The following is a 12,565-nucleotide window of genomic DNA, read 5'->3' as shown; positions in this document are numbered from 1 at the left end:
GAGAAGATGGCTACCTTTTCACCCTAACGTAATCTTTAAGAAAGGAAAGCCTGAAGCCAATTTAGCATGTCAACAAGGTTTGAAATTCCTGCCTTCTAACCCTTTCTGTTTCTTTTTACCACGTCAACCATGCAATCCCATTGAGGCAAAGAGACCCCGTGTGCCAAAAAAAATGATTTTATGACAGATTATTGCAGGCATCTGTCTCAAATATTGATAGCCTGCCATTGTGCCACCCCTAATAATCCTCTTCGTTAAACTAGACAAACTCAATTCCTGAAATTATTCTTCATGTTTTAGCCTCCATCATCTTTTTTGCTTTTTTAAAAAATCTGCACTCTTTCTGGAGTCTCAACATCTTTTTCTTTCTTTCTTTCTGGTATCATGATGACCAGAACTGGATGCATCTTGGCCATCAAATACCCTCTCACAATATGTATATATTAGGGCTGTGAAAATATTTACAGATCCCTCACATCTTGGACATAAACTGTTTCAACTCCTACCCTCAAAACAGCACACTGCACAAGATACAAGAACAGTTTTTTCCTGAATGCCATCACTCTGCTAAACAAATAATTCCCTCACCACTGTCAAATGATTTACTAAGTCTGCATTATTATTAATCTTCTTATTTTTCCTATCACCCCTCTCCTCCCATTTATATAATATAAGAGTTGGAAGGGACCTTGGAGGTCTTCTAGTCCAACCCCTTGCTTAGGCAGGAAAACCTACACCACTTCAGACAAATGGCTATCCAACATCTTCTTTAAAAATTCCAGTGTTGGAGCATTCACAACTTTTGGAGGCAACTTCTGTTCTACTGATTGTTCTCACTGTCAGGAAATTTTTCCTTAGTTCTAGGTTGCTTATTTCCTTGATTAGTTTCCACCCATTGCTTCTTGTCCTGTCTTCAGGTGCTTTGGAGAATAGCTTGACTCCCTCTTCTTTGGGGCAGCCCCTAGTCTACCTTCTTTTCATTAAACTAAACTACCCAATTCCAGCAACCGCTCTTCATGTTGTAGCCTCCGGTCCCCTAATCCTCTTTGTTGCTCTTCTCTGCACTCTTTCTCGAGTCTCCACATCTTTTTTAAAATTGTGGTGACCAATCTGAATGCAGGATTCCAAGTGTGGCCTTACCAAGGCCCTATAAAGTAATATTAACTTCAGGTGATCTTGATTCTATCCCTCTGTTTATGCAGCCTAGAACTGTGTTGGCTTTTTTGGCAGCTGCTGCACACGGCTGGCTCTTATTTAAGTGGTCATCCACTAGGACTAGGACTGTGTGGGTATAACTTTGTTGCTTGTATCCTTACGATTTATATTGATATTGTTTCCTGATTGCTTATTTGTACCCTATGACTATCAGTAAGGGTTGTACCTTATGATTCTTGATGAATGTGTTTTATTCTCATGTACACTGAGAGCATATGCACCAAAGACAAATTCCTTGTGTGTCCAATCACTTGGCCAATAAAGAATTCTATTCTATTCTATTTATTCTATTCACCAAACAATTAATATATTTTACAGGGGTAAGATTACCAGCAACAAAACACCGAATCCAATCAGTGTTTGCGCTTTGAAAAACAAGGCCTAATTTATGCCTGACTCAATCGTGGTTTATCGCAAGCATGATCAGCGAGGACAGAGTGATATAATAAATTATCTCTCTTAAAATAACAGTGGCCTCTGTATTTTTAGACCGAGAAGGCTTTGGAAGGTTAGTTTTGTTATTCGTTTATGGTCCAGATTTAGAAAATAGGATTGACTTGTATTCTCCGCGGAGCTGAAAATCGCAGCTGGTAAGAACATAACCAACCTAAAGTAGCTGGTAAGAGCTTAAGAGTAATCTCCTTTTGCTGTAATGTTATAAACTGATTTGGGGCAGCCATCATCCTCTTTCGAAAGCGGTTCACCGCATAGGTGGGCTGCAATTTGAGAACAAACTCCAGTTCACTTCCGCGAAGGTTTGTTCTGGAGGGCGCTGCGAAGTTAGATTTTGAATTGGAAACTTTTCCGGCGGCCTTTGCAGGCCCTGCAGTCAACTGATATCAAATTTACAAATTTATTTTTCCAAGTATAAGATGCACTTCCTCCCCCCCAAAAAAGAGGGTGAAAATTTTGGTGTGTCTTATGCACCGAATGTAGCCAAAAATACGAAGCGCAGAGGCAGCGATGGCCTGTGGCAATCCCTGCAGCCTGTAACAGCGGATTGGGGGTATTCCGGGAGGCCGATCCACCCTCCAATCAGCTGCTCATGCTCAATCAGGGTGCGATAATATGCTGAAGCTGACTTGGCTGTTTGCTATTTGCTGCAAGGAGGTGTCAAGAGTTTGCAGCAGCAATCACATCCAGAAAGCACACATAAGTAACTTGATTCAGCAGGATTCAATAACTTCTCTTTATAGATAATATAACACCTGAAGTAATATACAATACCAAAAGCAGGTCTTCCGACGTGGTAGTTCAGCAGAAAAGTTTCAGTTTCAGATATCAGCACAGCATGCAGCTTTCCTACAGAACAAGCCATGCCCAGGCTCCTTGCTGTCTCCTTCCTTGTTGCTCACACAGCAAATACTGTTTGTTTCCAAACAGCCCTCAACTCTCTCACAAACTGACAGGACGCTAGCCAGATGAATACCAATGGATGCTGTTAGGCAGAGGCAGAGTGTTTTTTTCTTATTTTTCTCCCCAAAAACTAAGCTGTGCCTTATACACCAGAGTGACTTATCCTCCAAAAAATATGGTAATTTGTTTTTACCCAGAATACAGGTAGTCCTCGACTTATGGCCACAATTGAGTTCAAAACCTGGCAGTTGCTAAGCATGGTGGTTGTTAAGTGAACTTTGCCCCATTTTACAACCTTTCTTACCACGGTTAGTAAGTGAATCACTGCAGCTGTCGTTAAGTAGCACCGTTCTGGCTTCCCCATTGACATTGCTTGTCAGGTCCAAAAGGGGATCACGTGACCCCAGGACACTGCAAACGTCATAAATATGTGCCAGTTGCTGAGCATCCGGATTTCGATCACGTGACCAAGGGGATGCCACAATGGTTATGAGGGTGAGGACCGGATGTAAGTCATTTTTCCCAGTGCCGTTAAAGGTGACCAACAAATGGTTGTAACTTGAGAACTATCTTATACAGCTTGATCCTGCAATGACCAAGTGATGCTATCAAATTCCTGTCCCAAACTTAGAGGTTGTGCGTGCCTGGAACAGACTCAATCCTGACAAAATGTAATTTGACTCGTTTGGGTTCCAGGAACCCTTTGTCCATTAATATCATTGCACGTCTTTATGTGAGACTGATGTGCAACCTGGGGGTTGGGGGGAGTGTCCGCTTGGATTCACGGCTTCTGCTCAAAGAACAGATGCACTAGTGGACACAATGGCCTTTTGTGTTCTGACCGAGGCTTCCCAAAAGCATGAAGCAGATTCCTCGTCCCGATAAAACCTTTTATTTAGGTTAAAGGGAATTCCTCTCCAGCAAAGTCCCGGCCAACAGTCTTTCAAGAGATTTCACAGCTACAGACCTTTATCAGGCTTGGGGAGCTGCCAGGCCGATATCTTCCAAACTCCATGCTGTAGCAGCAATTACTTGGCAAGAAGTCAGGAACAAACCTTCACCCTCATGAATTGAACTAATTTTCTCCTGCAAACATCCACCTTTCACTCCTCTTCATTCCCTATGGGAGGGGCCATTCACCATCCACTTGTGCCTTTAGTCCTGAGTTGGCCCTTGTTCCTTAACTGTTCTCTTGAACTGGTAGCTCTGCGCATGTGCACACTGGGAACAGGCTCCAGCTGTTCTTCTGCCCCACTGATCTCCGACTCCAAAGGCAGCTGATAACTGTCGGACGGCCCTGGCCCCATCTGTCTCCAACACAGAGCTTTCCCCAGACTCCAGGACTGGTCCATGTTCCTCCCCAACCTCCTCACTGCCTAAGTCTGTCACCAGCTCCTCTGGCGGGCCATAACACGTTCACCTTATGCACCAGTTGTTCCTGTTCCTGGATCACCAGGGTCTTCAGTCACTCAAGCTTTGGACACTTCCCAACTGGATTACTGCAATGGACCCTGCATGGGGCTGTGAAGCTAAACTGCTCCAGAGCGCAAGCAGAGATAGATAGATAGATAGATAGATAGATAGATAGATAGATAGATAGATAGATAGATAGATAGATAGATAGATGAAATAGATCAGGGGTGTCAAGCTCGCGGTCCAAGGGCCAGGTGCGTCACGTGCTGGCCCCGCCCCCACCCGGTTTAGCGAAGGGGAAAAAAGTCCCGATACATAACATGAAGCCGCTGAGATGCCATGAGTTTGACACCGCTGAAATAGATGATAGAGATAAAAGACAGAATAAATAGATGATAGAGATTAATAACAGAAGACAGATAGAGATGTTAAGAGTTAAATGACAAATAAAAGATAGATTAGATGAAATACGATGATAGAAACAAATGACAGATGAAATATGACACCAATGATAGAGATAAATGACAAAGATAGATAGGTAGAAGATTGATGACTGATAGATGTTAATGACAGATAGGTATGACAGACAGATATGGCTGATAGATGATAGATTAGATAGACAGAGAGATAGGCGGACAGACAGAATTAGATAGAAAGAAGCAGAGGAGATAGCGGAAAACGATCAAATAAGATATGGCATCCTTACACAGAATCTAGCCTGCCAAATATTTTTTTTAATTGAGAGCATTTCACGTTATGGTCAAGAGCAAAAGCCTACAAAGTGATGCACAGAACAAGTGTCAAAGAAGATACAATTACGGTAATGGCATCAGAAATAGACATCTGGAAATTACACGATGCCTCCGCTTCTGCTCTGCCAACATAGGGAACCATCAAAGCTAATTGTGCAGAACAACCTGAGAAGCTAATTTAAGAGGAATAAGTTGATTTGAGTCTACATTCCAGGTTGCCTGGTTCTTGTACCCTGGGGACTATTCATTTTAACAGAATAACAAGAGTTGGAAGGGACCTTGTAGGTCATCTAGGCCAAACCCCCCCCCCCTTTGCCCAAGCAGACACTACACCATTTTTGACAAATGGCAGTCCAGTCTTTTCTTGAAAGCCTCCAGGGATGAAGCTCCCACAACTTCTGAAGGCAACTTTTGTTTCATTGGTTGATTGTTCTGTTAGAAAATTTCTCCTTAGGTTGAATCTCTCCTTGATCGATTTCCATCCATTATTCCTTGTCTGGCCTTCAGGTGCTTTGTAAATGGAAGTTTTTTGGGGTGTTTTTTTTTAAAATGATGATAGTTCTAAAAGGAATCCAGAGATAACTCTTAGCACCAGTGGATTATATAACAGAATAATAGAGTTGGAAAGGACCTTGGAGGTCTTCTAGTCCAACCCCCTGCTCAGTCAGTAAACCCTACCCCATTTCAGACAAATGGTTATCTAGTCTCTCCTTGAAAACTTCCAATGTTGGAGCAATCACAACTTCTGGAGGCAAGCTGTTCCACTGATTAATTGTTCTCTAAGTATCAGGAAATTTCTCCTTAGCTCTAGGTTTCTTCTGTCCTTGATATATTACTGTATATCAAGCAATAAGTGGAATTATTAAATTTTATTAAGCAATAAGCAACTATATTATTTATGGTTAAACAAGATCTAATTCTTTTTTTTAAAAAAATGCAGATTTTTTATTCCACCAATTTTTGAAGTCTCATAGACCTTTACAGTAAAAACACCAACCAAAATAAAATACAGAGGTGCACCTACGTATACAAAATTATTAACAAATTACAATCCAATTCAAACATCTGCACGTTTTAAGGCTTTCAAAAATGCTAAGGAGCAGGTAGCCTCCTCAACAAAGCAGAAAGTCCATTCTGAAGACATGTGGGTGAATGCAGGGATGACCACACAGCGGTCAAAAAAATCAGCTGTAACTGTCTAGTCTTGCCCCCTTTTTAAAAGGTGTGTGGCACATATGACACACATTAAGAAAGCTGGGAGACTTCACTTACATTGACCATCCTGATTTTTAAAACCAGGGGAGTGTCCAATCCTAGCAACTGTTAAGACTTGTGGACTTCAACTCCCAGAATTCCCCAGCCAGAATGGAATTCTGGGAGTCGAAGTCCACAAATCTTAAAAGTAGCCAAGGTTGGACATCCGTGTGGATGTCCTTAGAAAGCTGATTGCTGCAAAAATGAACGTGGATCAACTTTGGGAGTCATCTCAGTAGAATGGATTGATTACTTGAATGGGAGTGAAATCCAGGGTTCTTGCCTTTAATTATGTCCTTCCATGCCTTTCTCTGCTCACTTCTATAAGGTGAGAACCTCAATTCTTGCAGAAGTCAAATGGTTGACTGCAAAGGCATCATTTTGCAACCAAGTGTAAATGACATGTCCACATGACAGAACATTGGGTGTAGCAATGGAAGGTCCCCCTTACTAGGTTAGCTGTATGCTGTTGTTGAAAAAGGAAAGAGAAAATAGTTTCCAGCACTTAAAATATTGCTGAATTTCACAAATCAACATGACTTAAAGACTCAGTTTCTTCTCAGGATGTTCTCGCAACCTAATTCCTCCTTTGGTTACCTGGAAGTAAGTCACATGAGAAGTACTTGCATGATGTCCGCGACTTCTTCTGTCTGGCCTTGAACAATGAAGAAGGAAGATGTTTCTAGCCAACGGTCAATCTTGAAGCTCACAAGCATCAGAGGGGGGTCTTGTAATTGATGTCACCTTATCTATTGAGATCTTTATTTAATGGGAGCCCAAGATTTCATAAAAGATGGACCTCACTGGGTAACCAGTATTTCCACTCATACTCTTCGATCTACACATTCTTTCAAGGTTACCTGTTGCTGGTGTGCCTTTCTGTTATTAGAAGTCTTCCTTGCTCTTCGCTTATACCTTCTCTGTACTTTCAGCCCTTCAATAGATTCAGGATTCAATTAATTTTTTATTCTAGTTATCACAACCCCCCCAAACCCTCCCTTGCTTATATTTAAATGACATTATTTAAGACGACTTTGTTCTAATACGGAGATGGGGAACCACAGCTCCCATTATGACATGCGGACTTCAAATTCCCAGAATTCCTGAGCTACCATTTCTCTTCCCCCCCCCCCCCCTGCCAATTTTTTAAAATTTTATTTTAGTACAAATAATCCATCTTCCATTAAACAGTGTGTTGTCTGGGTACAAATGTTTGTGCAATAACAGTTAAAATTTACAATCATATTCATTATTTAATCTATTCTTAGCCTAATACCAACATTAAATATCTGATGCTTTACATCCTCTTCTTAGTTCACTTAACTCTATTGATATTTACTCATCTACTTTTATATCTAATTTTTATATTTATCCTCTAACCGTCGATAAAATGTTTCCATATTGCATAATAACCAGTTTGTTCTCTTTAATTGCCAGTGTTAATCTATTCATTTCTGCACATTCTAATATTTTCCTTATCATATTCTCCCCTGTAGGAATCTCTTCTTTTTTCCAGTTTTGTGCAAATACTAGCTGCAGTTATTACCGTATTTTTTGGAGTATAAGATGCGCCTCCCCGCCCCAAAAGAGGGTGAAAATCTGGGTGTGTCTTATATACTGAATACAGCATTTTTGGCCTCCCAAAACCCCCGCCCCCTTCACAAAAATGGACGTGCAGAGGGTTTGGGAGGCCTACAAATTTCTCCTGGGGGCTGGGGAGGGCAAAAACAAAAAAAGGGCACTTTTTTTGCTCATTTGTGCCCCCTAGCCCCCAGGAGCACTCTACACGCCTCCCAAATCCTATGCATGCCGTTTTTTTTGCAAAAACGGGCCCATTTTCACAGAAAATGGCCCATTTTTTGCTCATTTTTGCCCCCCCAGCCCCCAGGAGCACTTTGCAGGCCTCTCAAACTCTCCGCATGCCTTGCTTTTCAAAAAAAATGAGGTGTGCAAAGGGTTTGGGAGGCCTGCAGAGCGCAAAAACTTTTAATAAAAAATTTACCTTTTCAAAATCTTGGTGCGTCTTATACAGAGCATCTTATACTCTGAAAAATACAGTACATGAATAATCAAATATACATTTTCTTTATAAGTTTCTGGTAAGATTCCCAACAGGAATATTTCAGGTTTCAAGTCAATATGTTGTATCATATTTTCCAACCACTTGCATATTTTTATCCAATATTTTTAAACTACCATTTCTGACGGCTGGCTCAGGAATTCTGGGAGTTGAAGTCCACAAGTCATCAAAGAGGCACTGTTCCCCATCCCTGTTCTACTGCTTCAGAAGCTTTCCTTCAATGACTCGATTGTTGTAATTTGTTTCATAGACAAACAAAAAATGATGAAGCTCGTGGGTCAATATTTCACACGCCACAATCATTTATTTGACATGGATTAAGAAGAAAAATGTTTGTCCCAAAAATTGGGGGGGGGGGGGGGAGGAAGACCTCTGATCCAGTTTGGGAGAAAGAAAGAAAGAAAAAACCCTAACATTTTATGGGAAAGTTATACCACATAGTTAATAAGCTGTTATCAAATTGCGACTAATGGATTTATAAGTTCGTATGGTTCTGTTCTTTTACAAACTGTTCTATTTAGAACAAATGTATGACATGATGGACATCACTGGCGAACCAATGGATATGGGATGGCATTACTTGTTATAAGATTAATTTCTAATGGTCTCATCCGTCTTGATGTGACCGAAATTTTGGCCCTCACTTAAAAGCTCAGACGTACATCTTTAATTAAACGTGCTTTGGTGCCCGAGACCTGATTTGGCTCCCAAAAATATTTAAGGATGCATTTACCGTATTTTTTGGGCTATAAGACGCACCAGTGTATAAGACGCACCAAGGTTTTGAAGAGGTAAGTAAGAAAAAAAAGTTTTTGACCTCCCCAGCCCCCAAGAACACGCAGGCTTCAGCAGGGCTGGAGTAAGGCAAAAATGCCCTCATTTTGGTGAAAAATGGGTGGAAAACGGACTGTTTTTTGCAAAAACGGGGGCATTTTTGCCTGCCCCCAGCCATGCTGAAGCCTTCAGAGAGCTTCTGGGGGCTGGGGGAAGGCAAAAATGCCCCCGTTTTTGCAAAAAATGGCCTATTTTTCGCAAAAATTGGATGTGGGTGTATAAGACGCACCAACATTTCCACGCTCTTTTTTGGGGGGGGAGGTGCGTCGTATACTCCAAAAATATGGTATATTTGACACAAATCAAGTCATGATGCAGAAAACAATAAAGTCTTGGGGAAGAACCATAGCACCAACTCATGCTGTATAGTTTCCTAGCAAAATAATGCCTGCAGATATCTTCATAATAAAAAATAGGTTGGTGACAGGCACATGAAATGATATTTAATTATTTTTACCCACTTAAGCCGCAATATTCTGCTTTGCCTGTTCTGATGACGAATGATGGCACATAAAAGTGCATAATTGTTTGCATATTTGTTGTAAGAAAGCTACTGGGTTTGGTTTAGCTTTTCCAGCTCATGATAGGCCCACTGTGAAGTTCACATGATTGTTAAAAAGGCCAAAGGATTGGGAAGGGGAACTCAGTCGCCAAAATTTCAGCAAACGAACATGGTTTTTGATCAATCTTCCTAAGCTAGTAGCTACTAAACTAGCTCCAGAAGGGATCTCTTTGCACGCATTGTGTTTTGTTGATCAAATTACACTCATATAACCCGAAAATTTTCTTCTTACCCCAGGAAATAAAGTAGCGAGTGAAATAGACCCTGTTGCATTCATTTGGAAATGATCCCACTGACCACTTCATATAAACCTGCAAATAGGCTGGTGAGACCTAATAATAAAACAAGGAGGGGAGGATCGGTTTGCAGCAGAAGAAACCAAGACCCAAATTGTTTCTCTCTCCTTTTAAAGTTCTCCCAAGACTTGTTGAGAGATGGAGTTGTTCTCCATCATCATAGGTTGGATATTGCCGAAAGGAATGGTTCAGCCTCTTTTAGAAGGGCAGGCAGAGACAGAGTGCGGAGTCAAGCGAGGCATCAGCCCGGAGTCCTTACGTTCCCACAAATGACTGCCAGGCTAATTCAGGGGTTAGCAAGCGGTGGCTCTGGAGCTGCATGTGGCTTGTTCATCCCTCTGCTGAGGCTCCCTGTCGCTGGTCAGCTCCACAATTGATAGGGCTTTCAGGTAGGACAGGTAGAGGAAAAAGGATGCCACTCTAGGAAGAGACTCTATGGTGTGTGCAGGGGGGGGGGGGGGAAGAACTGGACTTCCGGTCAGCAGAGGAAAAAGGACGCTGCACTAGGAGGAGACTCTATGGTGGGGAACCGGACTTCCGGTCGGCAGAGGAAAAAGGATGTTTGCAGTAGGAGACTCTATGGTGGGGAACCGGACTTCCGGTCGGCAGAGGAAAAAGGATGTTTGCAGTAGGAGACTCTATGGTGGGGAACCGGACTTCCGGTCGGCTCCAGAATTGAATGGGGGGCTTCTGGTTAGGACCTTTGTGGCTCTTTGAGTCTTTACGGTTGCCGACCCCTAGGCTAATTCCTCTCTTGACTCTGCCCCATCTCTGCCTGCTCTTCTTCTACATCTCCTCCTGTTTTCTCTGCAAGGTTCTGTAATAAGAATAGGTCCCAATCCATCATTGGTTGGAAACACCTGTCATCTCAGCGGACGCTCTCTTTTCATTCGTCAACACTTGTAGAGACAGGAACCTGGTTGAGGGAACATCACATCCGCCTATCTTCCGGAATGTTGCAGAAGTGAACGGGAGGAGAGGCGGAACACTTTGGGACGCGGTTGGCCGATCTCCATTCTGAGCCAACTTTTCCCATGAAGGCAGGCACCCCTGAAGTATGAGTTGTCCCTCCAGTTTTCCGGAACACAGATTCTCTGAACCCATTCCTGTCCTTAACTCGAAACAGTGATCCCTATTTTTCCTCAAGCCTGATTGTTTTTTTACTGATTAAGTGAACGGATTGCAAGACACACCTTTGCTCTGTGATCCAGGAAGCACATTTCCCTCTCCCTCTGCCTCCTGCTTGGTTTCCTCAATGCTGACCTTATGCCCAGCTTCCTCAACGGCACTTCTGTCATTCTGGCTGTGCTCCGCGGCCCCCCACCACTCTGCGCCCACTCCTGCTTCAACTTTAAATCTGTAGGTGGCCTCTCCTGGCCTTTGAGCGTTGGGTGGACAAAGTTCTTCCACCAGAACTGTGTTTGTGGTTTCAAAGGAAGTCAAAGTGCTGTCGTGATTGTGAATCATGCCTTTGTTCTTCTCTTCCACCACCTCTTCCTCCTCATCATCATCATACAGTTCAGGTGTAAAACAGAGCCTGTCGTCTCCAGCATCGGTTTCGACACCTGGATCTGACCTCCTTGGAGAAGACACCACCTTCTCCAAGCCTTTATGCCCAGCGTGCTGTCTTTCCTGAGGACATTTCTCAGTCATCAAGGTGATCTTTGTCCTTGGAGAACCATTAACCGCTTTGCCATCTGGCAACTGTCTTATTGGTTGGTCTTCTTCGACCGACAAAATATTCTGCTGGGGTCCATAAGGAACAGAGTGACCGTCTTCCTCCCCTGCTTTTTCTGTTGCCCTGAAGATGTAATTCTTCTTTACTGCTGGGGTTGAATTCCGCATTTTAGTGAAGTAACTTTCTATGCTGCCAGCGGAGAACTGATCGTTCGCTCTCTTCCTCCTGTTTTCAGCAGTGGAAGCCACGGGGCTGGAGTCTGTCAATTTATTTTGCTTTGTGGAGAAGGGCGAATCTGTGAAGGAAGAGCAGATAATAATAATGTCAAGCCTGCAGCCATCTTTCCTTTGGGGTCTTTGGCCTGCCACACTTTCTATTATTCTACTATGCATTTTCTATTGTGGGAAAATGGGAAAGAGAATTGTACGGAGTTAGATGCTATGTAGCCATAACAAAATTCTTTCTAGAAAGCCAAGGTCATCCTTTATCTCTGCACCTCTGGACCTGACTGGAACTGGATGGGTGGAAACCACCAGCATGGCAGTGGGAGACAGGACCTTGTGATGGACTTGTGGGTGTGGGGGCAAGAGCTTTCAACTGGGTGGGGAAAACCAGGAAGGCCTCAGATTCGGGTTTTCCCAGATGTGCCGACATGGCTCACTCGATAAATTGGAACTTTGAGCAATACTTTGCCTTGGACTCTGATTTACTTTTGGATGCTATTTGGAACCCGGACAAATAAGATAAAAGAGACAGAAGGAGAGATGATTAATTCTTGTCATTAGCATATCCATCAGGAGTCAGTACCAGGATAATTGATTAAATCATAGATTTACATCCCACCCTAATTTATTTTTAAAAAACTTTTTAATTTATTTCAAACAAAGTTAAAACACAAAACTCCAACCAACATTTTTTAAAAAAACAAAACAAACACAGCAGTTGTTATGTGAATGCAATCATTGTTAGGTAAAGCCACTGTCTGCACGGGACTTTTTTTTTTTTGGCCAGAAACAAAGTAAACATCAGTTTCCGGCAAAAAAAAAAGTTGTAAATTGTGGTCACGTGTCCAGGGAAGAGGAGAAGGGAAGGAGGAGGATGGAAGCGAAGGAGGAAGGATGGGCA

At 42.5% G+C, this 12,565-nt stretch overlaps 1 protein-coding gene across 2 annotated transcripts in view; it reads right to left on the bottom strand.

Annotated features, from left to right (window-relative positions):
- Positions 1-5,653: 5,653 nt before the first annotated feature.
- Positions 5,654-12,565, bottom strand: part of BRIP1 (BRCA1 interacting DNA helicase 1) — a 130,290-nt gene continuing 123,378 nt past the window's right edge. Inside the window, exons 20-21 of one of the 2 annotated variants that reach the window (XM_081945389.1) lie at positions 10,956-11,735; positions 5,654-6,924 (exon numbers count right to left, since the gene is read on the bottom strand). In XM_081945389.1, the coding sequence (XP_081801515.1) occupies positions 6,815-6,924; positions 10,956-11,735 (890 nt within the window). In that variant the 3' untranslated portion in view covers positions 5,654-6,814. The remainder of the gene's footprint in view (positions 6,925-10,955; positions 11,736-12,565) is intronic. The other variant, XM_081945390.1, reaches the window with a different exon arrangement.

Source organism: Natrix helvetica, assembly GCF_964273705.1.
Source record: "Natrix helvetica genome assembly, chromosome: 2".
Classification (NCBI taxonomy): Eukaryota; Metazoa; Chordata; class Lepidosauria; order Squamata; family Natricidae; genus Natrix; species Natrix helvetica.
Note: the sequence above shows the minus strand (reverse complement) of the source record. Positions and strands in the feature narration are given on the sequence as shown.